This window comes from Artemia franciscana, chromosome 3 (genome assembly GCF_032884065.1).
Source record: "Artemia franciscana chromosome 3, ASM3288406v1, whole genome shotgun sequence".
NCBI classification, from domain to species: Eukaryota; Metazoa; Arthropoda; class Branchiopoda; order Anostraca; family Artemiidae; genus Artemia; species Artemia franciscana.
Window position 1 is genome coordinate 26754765 of NC_088865.1, and position 24128 is coordinate 26778892.

Consider the following 24128-nt stretch of genomic DNA (forward strand, 5'->3'; position numbering starts at 1 on the left):
TAGGAGCGTCATTTTCAACCTAACCGGAGAGAAAAGATATTAGGTTCACTTTTGTGCGTCCCAAATATTTCATTATTCTTTTCTGAGAAGATCAGAAAAAAGAAATGAACAAAGAAGCCAAGTAACTGGGGTGAGCGAAAGAATTAGGAATCCTAGCTGATTGTAAGAAAATGGGTTCAATTTCCGGGTGAAAAAAATTTCCAAGTTTTCTGCGTATAAGATTCCCCTTGACCCAATAGTTTACTGACCTAAGTCTCAAGCCTTAAGAAAAATATTACCAGTCTTTTTGTTTCAAGAAGGACGATCCAATAATAGGGAGTAAAAAAAAACTTTGGTACTCTTTTCCCTTTTCTTAAACATAATATTTTAAGTTCTTTACCTAGTTTCAACATACCCTGAAAGTCTCAACTCAATCCTCTCAGTCGATAGTGATCGATTCGTTTCCTGATCAGGTTCTTCGCCATAAATTTGAAATTAGTTTCGCACTAACTAAAATTGCCTGAATATCTTTTCTTACCAGTAAAACCCAGGGCTTACCCGAGCAATCATTTCCAAGTAGCAATAGAGCGAATAATTTTTGGTAGCATTCTCACTCTAGGGAGTAGTAAGAAATGGTCTTTAATATACCAGTAAAAGCTGACACAATAGAACCATCAGATAAAAATAATACTGTCTATTATCTAAATAAATTAAGTAATATCTTAAATAACAAAAAAAAAATAAACAAAAACAAAACACGATGACAAAGACAATAGCACGTCTATGGAATTTGGTTCGATGTAGAACTACACATCTGTTGCTTGTAGTTTAAGCAGAAGCCAAGATTTCCTTGCTCACCCGCGGAGGCTTCAACATTGTCAGTGTAGTATCTGATCTCAAATGGAGAAGAAGTGCCTTAAAAGAAAATATAATAATAAGAGCAAATGAGAAAAAAAACTTTTGAGAAGATGGAAAAGGTAGAACTACCATTATTTATTGCACTACATATGATAAATGTACACCAAATAGAGTTACCTCAAGTCGCAAAAAAGGGAAAAGTATGTATTTCATTTTCAGTAGTACTTTTAATACATTATTGTGGTGCGAGAGCAACACTTTGGTTTTGTCCCGTTTTTTTTCCCTATGCCGCCGATCTCAGCTTGTTCCTGGAGACTGGTAAGGGTCTAACCTGTGCGGTTTTTACGGAAAGTGTGGACCTCAGGCCGGTTTGATGAATATGACATTACATTTTGGAAAGCTCCATAGAACTCTTGCCTGGGGCAAAAAAAAAAATGGTTTTTGCTTGTCCACGAGCCAGAGCCTATGGTGTGCGAAGTGAAGTGGAGTTATATAGTCTATGTCAGAGAGGAGTATCTGAAGTTGTGCAGCCAAACTTTCGTTTCATCAAACCATGTTTCTGCTTTCGAGTGGAAAGTTCCGTTCTAGCAGGAAAGCAGGCAGGCACCACTTTGAAATTTAAGATGTATGGCATTTAACCGGCCCCACAGCAAATTTATCTTCTTTGAGTAATAAATAGAGAAATTTGCAGAAGCTTTCTAATACCAACTAGATTATATAAGATATTGTTCCAAGTTTTTATCCGTCACGATGTCTACGATTGAAAAGGATAAAGTTCAACTGGCTGCAAAGTCAATTTAGTCCCTTCTTTTTTGTCGTTGTTCTATTTTGTCGTTGTTTTTTCAACGCTGAGGAATAGCCTTTGATCATGTGATTACTGATCGATAGCGAAGAGACAAAACCAAAGTGTTGCTTTCGCAACACTGCAGTCGGCGAAGCCGGACAAAGGTTGCCGCAAAACTTCACGTTGCCCGGGCAACGTAGGTCTAGTTAATTTTAATTAGAAGCCATAAATGATCGTTTTCCATTCAAAAAGTAGAATAATGCAGATGATAATTGAATTACAGCAAAAAAAGTAAGAAAAATGTTTGTATTCAAATTCACTAAGAAGTTTAAATTTTTTTTTTTCTTACAACATGTGAAAGTAAAAATTTCTAACGAATCAAATGAAAGCAAAGGTCATATAAAGTCAGGTAAATGCCATAGGAATGGCCATAAAAAGTAATCTTACCGCAGAAAGCCATCCTAAAATAGTTTCAACATGTCATGACTACCCGAAGCTCTGAATGTTAGACTTAAAAAATTGTAACTTTTTGTGGTGCCAAAAAAAGAAAACTTTCCTGATTTCTTTTTTCTGCTTATCAGGTTTCAATTAGTATATTCGACAGTAATTTAAATATTTATCAATTGAAAAAAGTAATTGGATCTTCATAACTGTTGCAGAATGGACTGTTAAAAGCTATTTCATGATTGACAATGCACTTCTCTAGAAAATAATTTCCCCTGTTGTTATGAATATTACCCCGGAAGAAAATGTACTTTTCGTTTTGTTTACCAGGTACTTCTCGTCATCCATTTTTATCATCATGATCAATGATTTGATGAATCTTACAACAATTTAATAAGTATAGCAAAACATCATACTAAATTGAATCCAGCAATTAGTTCTAAGCATATCTACAATCTCATAATCTTTTCACCATCAAAATGTGTAATTGAACCCCAATGGTACGTTAAACCTCAATGGACATACCTGAATGGCATGGCCTTATACATCAAATGATCTTTGCCGATTTTCTGCATCGGGTTCAAAGGAAGCTTTCAAATTACGTGTCAAAATGTTTAGCAGAAGGTCATAAAGAATCTACAATTTTTAACCAGTTAGGTTTCAACCAATTTGCTATTAAATATGCACCCCTATTCCTGTTTAAAAAGACATCACCCTTGGTCAGGGTCCATTAGCAAAATCAGGTCTGTATTGTGTGCTAATTTCCCATTTGAATAGTAATTACGAGGAAGTATGAATACCAAGATCAAAACTTGTGGCACCACAAATATTGGATAATAGTAGTAATAGCAAAAAGTAGTATCTTACTACATTTCTATTTAAAATTGAAGCAAAATTATCTTCAAAACGGGGAAATTTTTTTGATAAGACAAGGACAACGAAAATTAAAACTTTTTAGGATAAAAATAACAATAAAATTTCGAATATTTAGGACTTTTTTTTTCTTTCTTTGATAAAAGGTTCCGGATGTGAAGCCCAAATATTTGAACTTTTATAATTAATTTTGCATTGACAATTTAAAAAAATTACTCGTTTTTCTCTTAATACATTTTGTCTCAATTGTAGCAATAACAATAGTAAAATTGGAACAAGCAATTGCAATGCTTTTGCTTAAAATTAATGGTTCATTGAATAATGGTAATCATGTATCAAGCATACTTTACAAATTTTTTTTTTTATAAAAAATTAATGAATTCGTGGAAAAGCAATTGATTTAGTTAAATCATGCTCACAAAATCATGAAATCGAAGTAGAAGTTCCAGACAATCTGTCTTTGCCTAATTCTCTAAGGTGATATTGGTGTACCCCAGGGATCTACATTAGGACAGTTTCAATTTTTAATTTACATAAATGGTCTCTCTAATTGTCTATCCAATACAAATTACCTAGCAGTTATTTTTGCAGAAGAATCTTTCAGAAACAGAAGCTCTCTTCTTATTTCTTAATATACGAAACCCTAGCCGACTTAAAGATCTACAGTTATCACTTTGGCATTATGATATTCAGTCTCCAGCAAATATTTTCGTTATCCGCAAATTCTTGCTATCCCCTCTCGTTCGCTCGTTCCTACTGTGGCTCGTCTGGGACCATATAGACTCCCCTGAGTAAATTGTGAAAGAGCTAGATTATCATTGAGATTTTAAACCCCTTCTACAGCCAGTAGGCTTAAAGTAAATAATATATTTAGAAATCAGAATAGCTGACCTTTCGAGGAAATAGTTGACAGAATATATTATTTACCCTTGATGGCAGGTACTTCTTATTCTATAATTGTTGTTTGCATTATATATTATGAATTTACCGCGACAGGGTAGTCTCCCTTGTCCCTCTCTTGCTCTAATTTGTCATGTTTTTTAATTTATTTTTTCCTTTCTTCTTTGTTTTATTTAGTTTTTGTCTTTTGGTGGATCAACAAGTTTATTTTGATAATAGATTAGTCTTCGATCCGAATATAGCTTTCTGTTGCCTCTATTTAAATATTTTGTTTGTCCGTATTGTGTGTAAAACAAAAATTAATCTTTGGTCTTAAAAAAAACAAGTGAACTTACTATAAACATCAGAAGGTATTGCTCTTCCTGCCACAGAGCTAAATATCTGCCCACAGAGTCTTTGGGCACAAACACTTGGATTACCACCGTTGTTCAGGTTTATTGGGGATCCATAAGTATCACTTGCACACGGGATCGTGATGTAGTCAGATACACATCCTCCATCTGTAGCTAAAATATTTGGACTTTAAATAGTGTTATAAGTAAAACAAGGCAGCATGAAGCGAGAAAAAAAAAAATGCAAGTGTGAAAATCTACAATATGTGCCATCTATAAAACTGTAGCCAGAACGAGAATAAATTTCACAATAGTTTGCCTTGCTAGCAAGAAGTCGAAAGAGAGAAAAAAAAATGAAAGCAGACTTAAAAAACGTCGTTTTAAAAATTCAAATAAAACTGACCTGATACTGCCGGGACTGTATTTGGTCCTAGGGAAAATCCAAGTCCAGGAGGTGCATTTACTGGATCTTGACAAACTCGATACCTAATTCCACAGTACCCCTGCAAAGAGAAGAGCTCACAACTTTAGAAATAAAAGTTATAAATAAAGATAGTAAGAAAACAAATTTAACACTTAAGACACGATAGAAGTTTAGTTTACATAATAATTTTTAGAACAACAAAGTCAGACTGTTCATGTAAATACAAAAAAATATAATTTTTATGTGAACCCAAACGCTAACCTCAACTCAAGGGTGATCGTCTCAGAACCCGAATTTTCAAGGCTCAACCATTCCAAATTTCTACAGAAATTCATAGATTCAGTATCAAGTTATGCTTCGACCTCTTTTTACATAAAGGAATATATTTGAGCGATCCTTGTCAATGAGAGCTGAGACCCCAAGAAAATCAGCCTAAATCCGTTTGAACATGATGATTCCCCCTGCCCCAACAAGCACACCCTTTCAGCCCCATTTTGATGAAATTTAGATTTGTATCCCTACTGTTTGTAATGATCGGAAAATTTTTTGAATATGACTGGGACTGCCAGTTCAGTTATACTGTACTTTCCAGGAAGTACTGTGATTCTTAATTTTTGCTTTTCTGATTGCCCTACAGAATTCAACAAATTTACCCATTTTTTCTTCTAATTTAATAAAAATCACCTTGATGCTTGTAATCGAAAGATTTCGAAACCTAGACATCAAATTTGAATCAGAACCACCCATACATGTTCATCAATTGCAAGACAAACGAAAGATTTCTGCGTTGTAGTAATAATAAATAAATAATTAAAAAAAGAATAGAAAATGCATTTAGTAGTCTGAAGAATGTAGTTTCAAGAATGCAATGTTTCTGTTTGAAAGGTAGTAGACCATCATCCCCACATTAAATAACTGGGTATTAACCTGAAGAAAAAGTCTCGATTTCTTTCCTAGAAGGGATCCAACATAATTTAAACATCATCTATCTATGCACTACAGTGACACAAAAAGATTTCCAACAATCAAAAGTAGAACAATATTTCTTTTGTAAATTTGTATTTTGGTGTGTTTCTCTTATCTAGAGAATAAGCGTGCTAGTAATACTTGATGACACCATCGTTTAAGAATAATGCAGCTGGACGTTTTTTTTCTTTTTTTTTGGAATGTAGCTACAAAATAAAATGAAAACTTGAAAAATTGAAGACCTGAGCGAAAAAAATAACGTATTCTTTGTGTATACAGAAATGTAAAGTTTTGTGTAACTTAATGCGTAGAGACATTATCGTTAATGGAAGAAATAAACTTAAATCCATTAAATATCCTTGTTAATACTGTTTCCTAAGAAGAAAATTGTACTTACTGATTCTTGTCTGACACATATGGTGTATTGCTGGTTGGATAATTGCCTTGATGAAGTGGGGGACAGTGTGTCAAAATTGAAGTTGAATGATTTGATCCTTCCTGAAAATCCTGTATAGTACTGAAGACAGCCAGGTGGTGCTAGAATGAATTAAATGTCAGCAATAAAGAAACTATTCAAGCTCCAAGTGCATAGTTTCAGGTCGGGCCAGCCCCCCTCGTATAAAATTCTTCCTAGAAAATAACCCCACCTCATGAAAAATCCTCCATACACAAAATTGAGCAGCCACGGAGAAACTGCAAAATGGGTACCTCAAAATATCAGTCAGATGTTCTAAGAGATAACAAAATGACCAGACCTCTGTTTTTTTTTAATGAGATTTAACTGGCCTTTTACATTAACAAAATTAACAGAAAGCCAATGGAATGAAACAATTCGTCACAATTTCTGAACAAAAATGCTACGAAATAGACCAAATGAGTAAGTGACGCTCTAGTGTTGCCTATAGTAAAGGGTCAATAAGACTTCATTGTATTATTTTTGTTATTATTAATTTACCATAATTATGCCCTCCCCACATAAAAATAAACTAAAATTAATATGCAATAATAGGTTATTTGGTGGAGTAGTGGCTAAACAGGCCCCTTCACACAGTGATTTTAATTTCAAAAATATAAAGGGGCTTGCATTTTACAAAGTCTTGGAGGGGGAGGGTAATTTTTCCTAAGGAAAATGACCCACCCCCCTCCCAAAAAATTCGATGAAAATTCCAAAAAATGTATTCTCAGTTACAGTCTTAAATATAATAAGGAGATGGGGGGGGGAGTAATTGCCCCAATTGACCAAGCCCCCACTCCCAATTGGTACCCCCGCGCCTTCATAGCTATCAATGTATCTCTCCCGGAATAGAGCCTTAGCTATCCTTGCCTGTGTCTAAGCTGTACGCAGGAAAGTTTGAAATCCAACTAGGCAAAGTTTACCATAAGTGCAAAGAAAAAAAAAGTAAGGAGAAATAAATTGTCTTGCTAATTTAAGTATACCTTGAAGTTGAGCTCCTTTATCCGTCAGAAGTCCAGCATTTGTATAATCACAAGGTATTTGAGTCGTAAAGATTCTCCAATTTCTGGAAGGTGGGAATGTGAGTCCAAGAGGTTGAGAGGTCAGAATGTTAATTTGAGCTGGTTTCTCACCAAAACCAATGTGAAGGTACACTAAAATGATATAGTTATTTAAAATTGACAAACATAGAATTTTGATAGATTATGGAAATAGGGAATTTGGTAATGTCTATTCAGATTAGTAAAAACAAAGATTCCTTCATTAAAAATTTCGTTATCTTGACTAAAATTAAACCAAAATTAAAATGAAAACTTTGACAGAAAAAATTTACACGTATTTATGTTACAAATATTAAATGCATCTTTGAAGCCGACAAAAGATTATTGATTTACTGCAACGGACAATTAACATAATGATTTATGACGAGGCTAAAGAGAGCTGGAACAGACCAACCGTTTAAAAAGGGCTGGTAAAATAAAAGGAGACAGAGAAAGAGAGAAGGAATTACACCAAGGCTAAACATGAGATACATTAGAAGTCAAATTGGAATTGCACTACTCGAGAGCACTTCCAAATCACTCAGTGAATAAAACACTGAAAAGTTTTTTTTCCATAATAAATTTTTTTTCAGATTTACAATACTGCAAAAAATCCGCTGCGCCATATAAAGCTGCTGCTTATAATAGCTCTGTACATGCAAAATCGAAGTTAATTAATTTATAATATTGCGGCAATAGTTTGAGAAACTGGTTAAATTCTATGACGAGTGCTAGGGACAAGAGAACAATTGCAAGGAAAAAAAACATGAAACCATAGCATCAGTAGATTTGGTACATAGCTTACTATTCAATTGTATTATATATACTCAAACAAATCTATTTTCAAGTAATTAAAATAGAACATGTGATGAAAGTTCACCAAAATAGAACCAAAAGTAAATATTTTCGTTTTGTAATAGACAATCCTTTGGTTGGAGCCGAGTATGATTCTGTTTGTATCCGTCAACAAGAAAAAAGCTTGTTCATTCTTATTCAGTTTGAGTTTTCGAATAAAAAAAATTAGCAAATGACTTACTATGCTGCCCGGGGTTATCTCCACATATTGCTGGGATTTGATTGACTGTTCCAGAAACTTCAAATCTGTCAAATACGCAGCGATGTTCAGAGACATCTGGCTGAGCTAATGAAAACACTTCAAAATCCAATCTGTGAAGTTCATAAGTAATTAGTGTTATTTCTTGCTTCAAATGTGGGAAATATATAAGCAATGTCAATCTAATAAAGTCGTGGACACTAATAATTTTGAACTATAAATCAACAAAAATGGGTTTTCGTTTAAATAATATGAAAGACTATTATAAAAAAAACTATGGGTCCTAGAATACGTCTACTTATGTTCTGCTGATATTTCGTAGTGTAAAAAGTTGAAAAAAAGAAGGCATTCTGAACCATAAACTCGATTTTTTTAATGCATAACTTTTTTAAACTAAAAAGAAATCAAATCTAGCAAATCAAACAGTTATAATATTGCGATAAATAAATGAGTGTCATCGAGTGGTTATGAAACGATTGAAGTTTACTTGTCTTAGATTCACTAAGAAAAGCGAAGAGCCAAATTGAAACTTAAGACGAGTAGAAATAATAATTCTATAATAATTCATCCTAATAAGTCCTATAATAATTCAAACCTTAAACGACCAGAAATTACTGCCAGAGAATATTAAAACCCAAAACAAAGAGAAGTTAAAATGAATAATCAAACAGTTCGTGGTAACGAACTGTAGTAAGGAGCGACCCGGCTCAATAGTAACCAAAACTCTAAAAAATTGAATTTTGACATCAATAGTTACATCAAACGAATCGCATCTTAATGCTGATTTTAAATATATAAGTTTCATCAAGTTTAGTCTTACGCACCAAAAATTACGAGCCTGAGAAATTTGTGTTATTTTAGAAAATAGGGGGAAACACCCCCTAAAAGTCATAGAATCTTAACGAAAATTACACCATCAGATTCAGCGTATCAGTGAACCCTACTGTAGATATTTCAAGCTCCTATCTACAAAAATGTGGAATTTTGTATTTTTTGCCAGAAGACAAATCACGGGTGCGTGTTTATTTGTTTTTTTCCCCAGGGGTCATCGTATCGACCAAGTGGTCCTAGAATGTCGCAAGAGCGCTCATTCTAACGGAAATGAAAAATTCTAGTGTCCTTTTTAATTTTAATAATTAAAATTTCATTTTAATAATTTATGTGCGGAGAGCCAAAACCAAACATGCATTAATTCAAAATCGTTCAGAAATTAAATAAAAAAAACTAATTTTTTTAGCTGAAAGTAAGGAGCGAAATTAAAACTTAAAATGAACAGAAATTATTCCATTACTCAAATTACAGAATGAACAGAAATGGGTTGTACCCTCCGCAATCCCTCGCTCTTTACGCTAAAGTTTGACTCTTTGCCACAATTCTACTTTTTAAAACAATTAAAAGCTTTAGCGTAAAGAGCGAGGGATTGCGGAGGGGACAACACATTTCATATACGGAGTAATTTCTGTTCGTTTTAAGTTTTAATGTCGCTCCTTACTTTCAGCTAAAAAAATTTTTTTTTTATTTAATAACATCAAATATAGAGGTAACATGTTCTCATATATAAGAATAATTAAAGCGCTAAATCGGTAAAACTTAGCCTGAATACTCGAATCACACTTAAAAACGAACAGCGAAGAGTAGATTGACTACTACCCTCCTCCCCTGCCTAGCCTGGAATCTTCCAAATTCAATTGTGTCTTTCGTGTTTGATTGAAAATTATATGTTTTTAAAAGTATGCTTTAATTTTTACAAACATTGTCGAAAAAAATAGTCACTGCAAAAATCAAGATGACTGCAAAGAACTAGTAAAAACAAACTGAATATTTAATATAATAATGTTAACTCATGGAAATCTCAGCAATTCAAAATTTAAGATTTTATTTAATAGTAACTTTTTTTATTTTTCCGCTATTATAATTATAAAAATCATGTTTAAAAAGTATATTGCTTTCCGTAAAGTGCGAATGACATAATATACTTTAGAAGGTTTACGGTTAGGCGAGAGGAGGGGGTTGTAGCAGTCCAAATCCTGTTTGTAACAATTTCTGTTTATTTTAAGTTGAGCTTGAGTATTCGTTTCAATTTTTACTCGTTTTAGGATATAATTGTTCACCTCCATCAGGACCTGTTATCTTCATGTTTAAAGTGATTATTTACTTTATTATGTGTTGATTTTGGGTTTCAAATATTCCTTGACGATGATTTCAGGTCATTTTAAGCTTGAATAACATAACTTTATTTCTGCTCGTCTTAAATTTTAATTTTTGCAGTTCTTTCAAAAGCTTCTTTTCGGAATTTAAAAAAAATTAATTTCTGTGTATTTGTGATTGCCAAAGTGTAATTATTGGTTAATATATTGAATTTTCCTCCAGTTTTTCAGGTAATATGGTGAAAAATTGGAATACCAGATTTTTATTTAAATTGTTAAGTCACATAAGGTGACTTGAAAACAGTTTCTGATTGCATTCAATATAATCATTAATAAATTTTGTTCAACTTGAAATCAAGGTTCGGAACGCTTCTTGAACTAAAATTCCAATTCAGAAGTTATTTACAGATAATATGTTCGAAAGACTCCACCTGGGAGAACGTTCAAAAGATTATACATGAATAGAAAGGGAATAAGAGAATAAATATGTAACAAAGGAATTACGCTGCTCTCTTTATTTATGGGCCTTTAAACTCTTTTACCAACCCCATCAATAGTCTTTGAAAGTTTCAACTAAGTACGCTACTATTAGCCGTTCCTGAGATATTGCACACAGGCATTTTGACAATTGGGATGCACTTAGTTACTTTTAATTAGGTTCAACATCCCCCATGGTATTTTAACAATCTGGATACAGATGGTGTCTTTTGATTTAATGTAACATTCCATCGAAATTTCCTGGAAGTTTCAAGTTTATAATCTTAGTCTTCTCTGAGCTATTGTAGATACGCCCTTTTGACAACCGGGATGGTCATGGCGTCTTAAAGTGTCACACCCTCCACATAATTTTCTGGAATTTTCAACTTAATGGCCCTTAGTTGTTTTTGAGATATTGAAGATATGCTGTTTTCACAGCCTGGATACATATAGTGCATCCAGGCGTTCCATATGATTTTTACAGTAGGAGTTGTGCCCGATTGCTTATGTGTTGGTGTTGTAACTCCGATTTCGAAAAAAGGGAAATCACTTTTTCAATGTTTTTCTTATGGGCCCATTACAGTTTCTAGTGTGTTTTTGAATATTTTTGAGCTATTGATTATTTAACATATTTGACAACAGTGTGTCATGCCTCCTTTTCAGTTTGGGTTTCAACCGCGTCTCGGTCACTACCACGCTTTAAGGAGCTTATGTACAATATTAAAGGATGCCGAAAGGTCAGGTAGCTCTTTGGCTATTGGCGCATATGACATTAGTATTACTTTCGGATCTCTAATTCATTCTCAGGCTATGCTTAGGTTATTAAAAAGGGGGGTATCTGTTGATGTAGTTCAACCTCTTTCTTGTATGTATAGATACCTCCGAGTTTGTTTACAGATTGGATCTTTGCTGCTTCCTTCAGAACTTTGTGTGAATCTTGGAATTAAACAAGGGGCTATTACCTTTCCTAATATTTATAACAACGCGACCCTAAGAGCCCAAGGGGATTTATCGCCTTGCTGTATATTGAACGCTGTTAGTGTGTCTATTTTATATTATGAGGATGACGTTCTTAACCTAAGTAGGGCTATGTTTATTTTGGAAAAAAATTTAGCGAGATTGCTAAGAATTATAATGAGATTGGTTTTTTTTAAATGCAGCTATGTCTCAAGTGCTATTGTTCAATTTTAACCGTTTTGAAACCCCCTGATAGAGTAGCCTAAATTTGAGTGATTTAGATGTCGCACCCCTGCAGAAGCTTGTGCACCTCTGTTTACCTATTAGTACATCCCTAAAGTCATCTCGGAAATTACTTATTGTCCAAACCGGACGTAAGATCCGTAATGCATATGCTGGTACAGCTGGATCACAGCTAAATCTTGGTAAATACCACCTTGCATGAGGGAGAGGAATGATGTTTCTCTCCCTCATGCTCTATGCATGGTTCCTCTTTGGGACATTTATAACCAATCCTATAAAATAGAAATCAGAAGGGCATATTTTAAATATTTAAAGTTTCTTATTCGGGTTCCTCCTTGGACTAGGAATGGTAGACTGCGAGAGAGATACAGCTTGACAGATCCCCTTGATGCTACAGATAAGCTTTTTTCCGAGCTTACAGATTATCCGTCAAACCACCCCTGGAAGGATTTTTTTAAGATAGTTTCCTTATTTTTGCTGGTTTGCTATTATTTTTATATGTTTCGTTTTGTCGATTTTTAGTCTGTACGTATTTGCTCCTGTTTACGTTTTTTTTTCTTTTTTTCTTTTTGTTATGCTCCATCGTCACACCTTGTATTTTTTATGGGTTATAAAATAAATAAATAGGTTATCAATTTCATTTAAAATTCTCCATAGAAGTCCATGCAAGTTTCAACGTAATACCTGAAGCCGTTCCTGAAATCAATATAGATATGCCCAGATACGCACTTTTGACAGCCCTGATAAACTAGTGTCTTTAGATTTAGGACAACACGACCCCTCAATATCCTCTGAAACTTTCAACTCAATATTCTTTGCAGTTCATCAGATATCACATATTGCAGATAAGCCCTTTTGACAACCTGGATGGTCATAGTGTCTTAACATTCAACACCCTCCACAATATTCTCTGGAGTTTTCAAATTAATGTTCTGAATGCAAAATTTACTTTAGCTGCATGCATCACTGCAAGCAAAGCATCACTAAAACCCCCAGCATTGTACATCAGCATGAATCGATTTAAATTTCTGAAAATTTTAGTGACTTTTCAAAATATTGTTTCAAACTTTACTGATTGTTTGAAATATTGATAATCGAAAAAAAAAGAAAAAAAGAAGTTCAGATCTCTACTCAAGGATAGTGAATTACTTGAGTGAACTCATGAAAGGTCTCAAAATCCACGATAAGCCACTGTTCCATGTTTATTATGGTCACAAGATCACTAGAATGATCTTTATTTAATGATAAACGATGCTAATAAAAGTTGAGTAACTTCTTACGAAAAGAATCAATGTCATTCCTTTATGTCATAGAATTCACGAACAATTGTTTTGTAAAATCAAAAGAATATAAGAACAAAATTAAAGGCCATTTGCATTTTTTTGTGACTGAGGTTTTTTAAACAGTCAAGTGAGTGTTAAAATGTAAAATTTTGAATCAAAGAACAACATTTGAGTTGCAATAGGTCAAAATTTCATAGAAGTTTTGAAATTTGAAAGATGAACCAGTGGGTTTCCATAGAAAATTGTAATGCAATTTATTTACGACAGAATAACAATTAAAACAAAACAAAAAACATAGAAAGAATGGTTTCATCAAAAATAAGTGGTTTACATGAATTTTGGATGATATTTTACAGTTTTTACAGTTACATTTAAGAAGCGATTTCATTTATGGAAAAACGTATTTATGTCTTTTTTTTTTAGCTATTAGGTTCTCAAAAGCGAGTAGATGAATGCAAATTTCGATTGTTGAGGGTGGGGTCAAGACATAAGCCCTAATACAGCGTCGTATTTAAGGAAACCAAAAAAAATGTATAAAAACAATTGAAATGTTGCAGATAAAATGACTGAACTCCAATATTTTCTTTTTTTAATTTGAGCATGCTTGCACAAATACGTTTCATAAGGTTAACGACAAAAAAGAAAAAAATAGAAATAAATTATGATTTCTATACCTTATTTGGCAGATATTCGGCCTCTCTCGGTTTAAAGTCACTGTGCACTGACCTGTAGAACCAAATGAATTTGGATAGCCAGGATTCACGAAATATGTACTGTTTGTGTTAATTGAGCCTTGGCATGTCCTTTGAACTAGAAAATAATGTGTCAGATGTATATTATAGAACTGGCGAGTATTATGTTTACGTTTATAAAGGAAAGGGAAAAGATCCTGGACGAAAAAAGGAAAGTGAGACACTATATTAAGCAGAACTCTACGTTATAAAATCCGAACATGAGACGAGCATGAATTTACATCGTACGTCTTGCTGCAGCCTAAACTGACATCGGTGCATCAATCAGCAAATTCTATTGGACGGATATTTCAACCAAAGCTCAGGACTGGAACTGATCCTTAAAGTTCTTCCTTCAGAGAAGCAACTTATTGAAGATGCAATAGTTAGTTTGCTATTCATCTGGAAAGTAAACCTCAGGGTATCAGAGATTTGTGGTCGTCTAGCAGAGGTTCTCGGTATTTGTCTTGGAAATTGTACTCTTCATGTACTTCTCGATGGGCTTAGCACCAGTGAATATTTAGTAAAGGCTGGAGCTCCTCAGGGTAGTATCCTTAGACCAAAAATTTTCCGGGTCTCTACACTATTTGTATGGCGATATCAGGGCACATACAGCTATCCATGAATACTGCAAAAGTGTCATTATCCCCAAAATTGGATCTTCCAGAAATAGAAGTGTGACTCGATGACTACAAAGGTCAATTTCAATGCATAAAAGATTACGAAGCTGCTAATCATGTCTCCTGTCGACATCTCGACTTTATCTTCAAGGATGAAACCACCAAGAGAGTTGAAAAACTTTGTCTGTTTGGAATTTATTTCTTGTCAGACCTCTCTTGAGGCATACATCTCATCGAATTCCATCATCATGCAAGAAAAAGTGGCGTACGATTCTTCGTTCTAACAGCCTGTTACCATTTCGCTCGGGTTATCCCTCTTTATCAGGCATGGATGACACTTATTACTAAATATGGATTCCTAGTTTTTGTAGGGACTCCAAAAACCCAAGTAGTACAGTTCCGGAGAATCCAAAATGGGGGTTTCTACGGGATGTGTAGCAGCGATTGGGTAATTTTAGCTGATTCCTCTAAAATAAAGTTCAAAATAATTGATTCTAGAGAGACAACCTATAGTAAGTAAAGAGTCAACTCGTGGGATATTAGGCCACTAAGTTTTTAGAAGCCTGACACCTTGAATTTGTAATCAAGAAAAGGAAGAAAAGGCTGAAACCTGGCAAAAGTAAAAAAAAAATAAAAAAAATAGTAATACCCATTGCGGCTTGGATCGTATGAAACAAATTAAACGCTACAATAATTAACTTAGTAGGACGTTCTTTACAATTTTGATGTATTTCTTTTGGAGGGGGGGGGGAGTAGCACAGACCTGAAAATCCCAATCCGGATACAAGTCTAGGTTGATGAATAAAGAAAGAGAAAATCCGAAACAAAACAAATGTTTAGGGTACCTATACAACATATTCCATAACCGTCAGCACATGTTCCAGACGGAATTCCTCCAAGTTCCTTGCACATTGGTGCAGTTGTACATTTTCCCCTTCCACCATCTTTTGCTAGACACTCATTGTTGTTGAATCCAACAACATTTACCAACCCAAGTTTCTTCAATCCACCAACATCTGAAAAATAAAATACAATTAAAGTTCAAAAAAATAATTTACCTAACTATTGCTTACTAACATTGCTTACTATCAAACAGTTCGTGGTAACGAACTGTAGTAAGGAGCGACCCGGCTCAATAGAAACCAAAACTCTAAAAAATAGAATTTTGATAACAATAGCTACATCATAAGAATCGCATTTTAATGCTGATTTTAAATATATAAGTTTCATCAAGTTTAGTCTTACGCACCAAAAGTTACGAGCCTGGGAAAATTTGTGTTATTTTAGAAAATAGGGGGAAACACCCCCTAAAAGTCATAGAATCTTAACGAATAGAATCTTAAATTACACCATCAGATTCAGCGTATCAGAGAACCCTACTGTAGATGTTTCAAGCTCCTATCTACAAAAATGTGGAATTTTGTATTTTTTGCCAGAAGGCAGATCACGGATGCGTGTTTATTTGTTTGTTTTTTTTTTTTTTTTTTTCCCAGGGGTGATCGTATCGACCCAGTTGTCCTAGAATGTTGCGAGAGGGCTCATTCTAACGGAAATGAAAATTTCTAGTGCCCTTTTTAAGTGACCAAAAAATTGGAGGGCACCTAGGCCCCCTCCCACGCTAATTATTTTCCCAAAGTCAACGGATCAAAATTCTGAGATAGCCATTTTATTCAGCGTAGTCGAAAAACCTTATAACTATGTCTTTGGGGACGACTTACTCCTCCACAGTCCCCGTGGGAGGGGCTACAACTTACAAACTTTGACCAGTGCTTACATTTAGTAATGGTTATTGGGAAGTGTACAGGTGTTTTCAGGAGGATTTTTTGGTTGGGAGGAGGGGTTGAAAAGAGGGAGATATACTGGGGGAACTTTCCATCGAGGAATTTGTCATGGGGGAAGAAAATTTCCATGAAGGGAGCGCAGGATTTACTAGCATTATTTTGAAAAAAACAATGAAAAAATAAATAGGAAAAAGTTTTTTTCTGCTGGAAGTAAGGGGCAGCATTAAAACTTAAAACGAACAGAAATTATTACCCATATGAGGGGCTCACCTCCTCCTAATACCTCGCTCTTTACGCTAAAGTATTTTTAGTAATGTCAACTATTTATTCTACGGCTTTTGTGATTCAGGGGTCATTCTTAATGAATTGGGCCGAAATTTAAGATTTAGTGTAAAGAGAGAGGTACTGACGAGGGGGCGAACCTCTCATGTGTGTAATAAAAACAGGAGAATAAAAAATTCTTTACGTAAGCTAGTTTATAAGTTACGTGTATCTTTTATTAATAAAAGGATTCGTAAAAAATTACAAGTTCTAGTTGCCTTTTTTATTAACCAAAAAATTGGAGGGCAACCAGGCTTCCTCCCCCGCTCTTTTTTTCTCAGAATCTTTCGATCAAAATTATGAGAAAGCCATTTAGCCAAAAAAAAAAAAAAAAAAAAAAAAATGCAAATTTCGTTTTAATTATTTCTCTGCGGAGAGCCAAAATCAAAACATGCATTGATTCAAAAACGTTCAGAAATTAAATAAAAAAAACAAGTTTTTTCAACTGAAAGTAAGGAGCGACATTAAAACTTAAAACGAACAGAAATTACTTCGTATATGAAAGGGGCTGCTTCCTCATCAACGCCCCGCTCTTTACGCTAAAGTTTTTTACTGTTTTAAAAAGAAGAGTTGAGAGAAAGAGTCAAACTTTAGCGTAAAGAGCGGGGCGTTGATGAGGAAGCAGCCCCTTTCATATACGAAGTAATTTCTGTTCGTTTTAAGTTTTAATGTCGCTCCTTACTTTCAGTTGAAAAAACTTGTTTTTTTTATTTAATTTACCTAAGAAGGAATAAAAAGGACTAAAAATCACATTCTTGAAGTAATGACGAAATTGTATATCCAGAACTGGCCCACTTTTTCATATTGCTAGACTTTCCTGCTTCAGCCTGAAGGCAGGCATTGTTTGTTGAAACCAGCCCTGATAAGCCTGGAACCAGAACAAACTCCCTTGGCGCATTTCCCTTTATTTAAGCCCAATCCATATGAAAACGACATGTCTGGAATGGATACAAGCTCCTTAGTCAGTAGAAATTAAGTAGTAACGACTGAAGAGTCAGGTGACGTGCACAATACAAAACATTTGTATATATATACAAATGGCATCATGTACTATGTTAGTACAACATATAATCATTTCTTATGACATCATATAAGCATTTTCTTATACGATATCATACCATATAAGTTGATTTTCAACAAATAAAATTGTTGATTTCCAACTAATCAGTCATTTATATAATGTAATGTCTGTTGGAAGGCCCCAAAGATGAAAATTTTTAGTTGCAGTTACTATAAATGATAATTCTCTGGAACCAACCCCTGAAATATGAAACGTGATAAGATGTGAAAATCAACAGCCTGGACCATCATTTGCAAAAACACCAATACGGGCAGCTAAAGTAAAAGCCATTACTAAATTGTCTGAAGTAATCAAAATCCAAAAACGTGTCAAAATTAAAAATGAAGAGATAAGATACAGGCGGTTAAGACATGCGACATCAAACATGTTAGCGAGTCAGAGAAAATCAACCTGGACAGCGATAATCATAATGTGTCAAAATTGATAATGATAGCGACAATGATTGGCTTTGGGATTTTGACATGCATAAGCTCATCAATGGCTATCATACCTTTATTACAAAAACAAAGGTTCGGTGATATGTATTTCATAATGACGAAAGACAAGCCGAGGTAAACTGAGCCAAACAAATTAAAAATGATAGCAATGATAAGAAGGTTTTAAATTTTGACATAGACAAGCTGAGGTAAAACGAACCAAACAAATTGAAAATGCTAACGATGATCATTAGGTTTGGATTTTGACATGAATAAGGTCATCAATGCCTACCATACATTTGAAAATCAAAAAGATAGACTAGATAAATCGCTGGAAGAAAAAGAAGTTTTTGTCACACCACCTGAAAAATTAAAAGAAACAAAAGTCGGGCGATAGGGTTTTTATAACGACAAAAGACAAGCCGAGGCAAAAGAAGAAGTTTTTGTCCCACCACCTGAACAATTAAAAGAAACAAAAGTTCGGCGATATGTCTTTCATAATTACAAAAGACAAGCCGAGGCAAAAGTTAAAGGTCCAATAAAAAAACGTATTATATAAAAACACTACTTCTAATTTAGGGTCCATTTGGACGTCAAAACATCAAGAAAAGGCTCAAATTGTCTACGCTTAGAAGACAAGTGAAGATGAGAACCCATATATATAAGCCTGGCGCGTGCCGAGTGCACGTGGCAGGTATTAATATATGTATAATATAGTATATATATATATATATATATATATATATATATATATATATATATATATATATATATATATATATATATATATATATATATATATATATATATATATATATATACGAATGTAATTATTTCTCGTTTAATAGTAAAGACTAATTTTTTCTTTTAAAATGGCAATTTCTACCAGAAAATTCAAATCCAAAAGTTGTGACTGAAAATTTATTTTTGTGTAATAGAAAGATAAGCCGAGGCTAAAGTTAAAGGTTCAATAAAAAAAAAAACATATTATATAAAGACACTACTTCTAATTTAAGGTCGTTTTGGACGTCAAGACATCGAGAAAAGCCTCAAATTTTCTGTGCTTAGAAGACAAGTGGCGGTGAGAACCAAAACTAAAATTGCAAAAAATACCATTATCTTACGAGGCCACTCGCAACCCTTCCAATGAACGAAAAACCTGGATACAACCCTGGTGGTAGGTATATAAATCGTTTGCTATGTGCAAAAACAAATAAAAAGAAAAATCGAAATAGGCAAATTACATGGACAAAATACAAAAACATGCGGTGACAACGTAGAATGTCGGGAAACACGCACGAGGCCCTCCACAAGAATACTTGCCTGTGCATGGAATAGTAACTAAGCATATATTTGATACTGAAACATACAAAAGTTTAACAAAATGGGAGGCTTCTCCAATTTCCGTACCCTTGGCAATACCCTTCTTGGGTATTGCCAAGGGTACAGAAGGGGGAATATTTTATCTCGTTCAAAACCTACAAAACTCCGTAAAAAACTCAAAATCTGAAATTCTTGATTTTTGAAGATAGTGACTCGAAAACTTAGCTTAAGAATTTTCGGGCTTATTAGATCTGGCAATACAATTCATATGGATTTTACTCTTTTTGGGGCAGTTTTACCAATTTTTCAGAAAATGTATAAAATGTTGGCTAATAGTTTTTGACTGGCAATTTTTAGACTTAATGATTATTGCATATTTGAAAATCGCACAAATTTCAATGAAAGAATCCAACTCGAATTGATACTAAAATGAGTAATGAAGCCAAATTTGAAACGAAGATAAATTTCTGTAAATTATTTGCGTTACTGCTCCCTTACACTTCCTGAAAGAGGATAGAGGGTCATTTGCAATTGCCAAGCTTTGAAACCCTTACATACTATTTTGCGAAAAAATATAGAAAAATTGTTTCAACACACGAAAATTTGAAAATGATAGGAAATGATTAAAAAAGGGTGACATGGTGATTTTCAAGGTTATACGTGCCGGTTTCATTAATCACCACAATACTTAGGAATTGAAAAAGAAAAAAAACAAAGTCAATTCCAATAAAATCCCGTTCAGCAACCCTTTCTTTATCATTTTCTTATATTTATTTCATAACTGGCTAAAGAGCCTGTCAAAAGAGGGATACATAAAAGTGTAGTGTATAATCTTTCGTGAAGATCAAAGGAAAATTGTCCCCCCCCACACAAAATTTTAAGTCACCTTGTCTCCCCCTCTATTCAGAGGCAAAATTGTCTCTGGTAGTTCAATTCGATCCATCAGCAATGAAATAAAACCAATTAGACTTATTGAGACAATTACTTTTGAAAATACTCATACGGGAGAGGAAATGGTCCTCACCTCCCTTTTAATCATTACCTATCGTATCGCACGTAAAAAACTCTAATATTAATTTCTTATTACAACTGCAACTTCTCCTCAAAACGGAACATATTATAAAAAAAGGAAACCTAATGATCAGAATATAAAACTGACCCCGAGGTTGTGAGCCTAATATCGTTGCATCCGAGCTGGCAAGTGTTGCTGCCAGATCAAAAATGAAATAATCAGAACCTTGAGAAAAAAAAATCACTAAATTGAAGGAATAATTTTAGTGTAATTAGGAAAAACAATGTAGCAGATCGATTGAATAATTTTAGGAAAATAGTTTGTGACGTAGCTGAAGACGTCTGTCGTAGTTCGGTTGGAGACGCAGATAGAAATATTAGTAAAGATGTTGCAAGTATGATAGAAGAAAGCAGGGCTTTATACAAGGGGTTTCTGAGTGATATATCATACGAGAATCAGAGAAAAGTAAGGGAAGTAGAGAATGCATTATGGCATTAATTACGGAGATGTGAAATTGAGACTATGGATAAAATTGCAGAGAATCGGCAAAATACAGCTGAAAGCATCGAAATTGCATTTGCACACTAAAAAATTGAGGTGAACCAGCTTTCTGGAATGTTAAAGTTGAAACTGTTAAAGGTAGACAGGCAAAATATTTTGAGAATATGTCTTAAACAGTGATAAAGTTGTTCGAAATATCATAGAAAAAAAGAAAATTTTCAAAAAGTTAAGGTTTTTTTTGTGAGAAGGCCAATGCACTTTAAAAGGCTGAGGAACATTTGTTGGATTTTTTCAGAGTAATTGGATTGAGATAGTCTTAGGTAGTCCATTGATTGATGTTTATAAAACAAAATATCACGGAATTTTTAAAAGAATCACTAAAAATCACGGCGCAGAAAATATTACTAGGCCAGAAATAAAAATCAATATGATAGTGACAAATCATTAGAGGTGGCGTCCGTAGAGCTGTCTATTCTCGGATATTTAGTTAGCCTTCGTAAAGAGGGATATGGCTTTTTATCTTTACCCCATGGCACTTCGTATTCGTATGTAAGAGTAGTCGTATAAAATTTGGATGGGGCTCATTCAATTGGGAATTGAAAGTTTTTGCATCCTTTTTAAGAGTAAACAGGGATTTTAAGGCAAAAAGTCCCCCTACCTCACCCTTTTAGCCACCTCTTTCCCCTCAACCAACGAGGACAACCTAACAAAGAAACTATGCGCATCCAGATTGTCAAAAAGACGTATCTTCAATTTGCCAGAAGCAGATAAGCGTCTTAACTTGAAACTTTCAAGGCAAGTTGAAGTGAGATGATAGACTAAATGTTAAGGGGGATATCAAACTAAATCAAAGACATTGTATCCATCCAGGTGGCCAAAAGTACATATCTGCAATGTCTCGGGAATGGCTAGGGGTATATGTTGAAAATTATAAGGTATACTGAGCAGGATGTTGAACTAAAGCAAAACATCATTACGTACATCATTATGACAAAAGGGCGTACCTGCAATACTTGAGGAATGACTAAGGGTATTAACCTGAAATTTTCAACACGTGTTAAACGGATGTCAAAAAGGGTACCAGTAATATTTGAAGTACGGCTAAGGATGTAAGTTAGCTGCTTAAAGGATCAGGCCATAAAGACACCTAAATTAAAGTTTTGGAGCCAAAGGATCCTTAACCCGAAACAAAATAGGATGCATTACTTCTTTTGTCGTGTTTTCATTTAAAAAAAAAAAATCAGAAATCTTTTTAATAAACGATCTCAAAATACATTTAATTAAACAAACAAGCCGTTACAAAATAGCACAATGAGATTCTTATAGTGAAATGGTCGATCGTTATCTGTCTATATTCAAGGTTGTAACATGAAGGGAGTCAGGATGGCTTCAATCCTCTAGAAGACCCAAAAATTGGCATAATTGAGGACTCCATCCAGTTTTGTTAATAAAGTTTGTTGCAAAGTTTCGTTTAAAACGTGAATAACAAGCCAAAATCTTAATTCTTTAACAGAAAAGCACAAAAAGCTTAATAAATATTCCTTTTAATCGCCAATAAAAAAAAAAAAAAAAAAAAAAGCACAAAATTTAACTCAGTCAATCTCTTTTCAAAAGAAAAGAAATTCCAAAGAAAAGTGAAGAGTTTGCATTGAACCAAAGACGAACGGAAAGAAAGTCTAATATCAATTAAGAATTGAAACGAACAGAAATCACAGTCAATGAATAAATAAGACTGTAAAGGAACAGAAATTATAGTTAATTATCAATTAAAACTTAAAATGGACAGAAACTACCACAAACAAGAGTAGGCTTACGCTCACCAAGCCTTCTAAAGGTCAGAGCATCCTTTATTGGTTTACTGAAAACGAAGTGTATTCTAAAATTTTTCGGTTTTGCAACGTTAACACAATCCAAAATTACTGAGACTTCCACTATTTATGTCAATATATATCAAACAATCAGTCTACTTTCATTATTTTTTTTTCAGTAGTCTTGACAGTTTTGGTGATTATCTTCTTTTTTTTTTCTGGAGCTATGACAAATAACAACATACTCAATCGAAATAAAAATTGTTTTCAATAAAGCGCATAGGACACCTTGACCTTTAGAAGACTTAAGGCGTATTCATTTTTGTTGTAGTTCCTGTTCGTTTTACGCTTGACTTGATTATTCACGTGGTTTTTGTTCTTTTGGCTCTTCTTTATTCTTTGACAGTGATTTGTGTTCATTTCAATTAGACTTAATTTTTACCGTCTTTGGTTTAATGTGACTCTTTTTCTTTAAAAAGCACCCTTTTTAGAAAAAAGTTATTTAAATTAAATATTAAAGTAAAACTGTTCCCTCGAGCAGACTTTCTTACCTTCATCAACCAATCTTTTCGAGGATATAATTTATTCTGCCAACAAATGGGGCGTTAATAATTGAAGTAGATAGAGTTCAGGAGAGTCACTTTTAAGATAAGCCATAAACGGCTTGTTCTCGAAAGCACGTCTATTGCACAAAAAACACCTGTTGCCAACGATTCTTCCCAGAACCCCGAAACTTGGTTTTTTAAAGTGTTTTCATACTCAAAAGATTACTACTAGAGACAAAATTTAGCACAAGGAAAAGTAAAAATCTCGCTTCAAGTTTGTTTTGGCTGGAGCTATATCAAATTTTACGTTGAGACATAGTTCTGTGATCGAGTATTTTATAAAAGAGAATAATTTTTTATAAACTAAGCTACGTAATAAACTTATGACGAAAACTTTCATTAACAAATTTTGTAATATTGGTACGGGTTAGGAAAAAGTGCTTCGTATGCTAATGTGCTAACTTGTCATCCTCCGTAATAACTCACATTTTTTTCATATTCCCCAAAAACAAAGAAATATAAGTCAGAAATACTTACATTTTAAGTTAGTTGATGGCGGTGTTGTAGTAGGACTATTTATTCCGAAGAAATTGGAAAAATCAAACAAGTTGAATCTACCCGTAGCATGAGTGCCAAATACAAATAAAACTATCAGAAATAAGTTTTTCATGTTTCTAGTACAACTTGTGAGACAGACCTTGACTAATTGAAACTGAATGCTAAATTACCTCTTTAAAAAACCATTTACCTTTTTCCTTATTTAAATATTTCCCT

At 33.9% G+C, this 24128-nt stretch overlaps 1 protein-coding gene across 1 annotated transcript; it reads right to left on the reverse strand.

Annotated features, from left to right (window-relative positions):
* Positions 1 to 658: 658 nt before the first annotated feature.
* Positions 659 to 24075, reverse strand: LOC136025094 (uncharacterized). The gene is made up of 9 exons (XM_065700817.1): positions 23892 to 24075; positions 15412 to 15582; positions 13890 to 14025; positions 8091 to 8221; positions 6998 to 7168; positions 5958 to 6097; positions 4574 to 4673; positions 4174 to 4344; positions 659 to 894 (listed from the first exon to the last, which is right to left on the reverse strand). Exons 1-9 carry the CDS (start codon positions 24022 to 24024, stop codon positions 761 to 763), a joined length of 1287 nt encoding a protein of 428 aa, XP_065556889.1. The 5' UTR covers positions 24025 to 24075; the 3' UTR covers positions 659 to 760.
* Positions 24076 to 24128: the final 53 nt, after the last annotated feature.

What these genes read in the sequence shown, in the direction of transcription:
- LOC136025094 (XM_065700817.1), bottom strand. Translation starts at nt 24,024, where the DNA reads ATGAAAAACTTATTTCTGATAGTTTTATTTGTATTTGGCACTCATGCT. An exon ending in CCGAATATCTGCCAAATAAG is followed by an intron (nt 8,222 to 13,889) that starts GTATAGAAATCA and finishes TGAACTTCACAG; the next exon opens with ATTGGATTTTGAAGTGTTTT. An exon ending in AATACCTTCTGATGTTTATA is followed by an intron (nt 895 to 4,173) that starts GTAAGTTCACTT and finishes TTTTCTTTTAAG; the next exon opens with GCACTTCTTCTCCATTTGAG.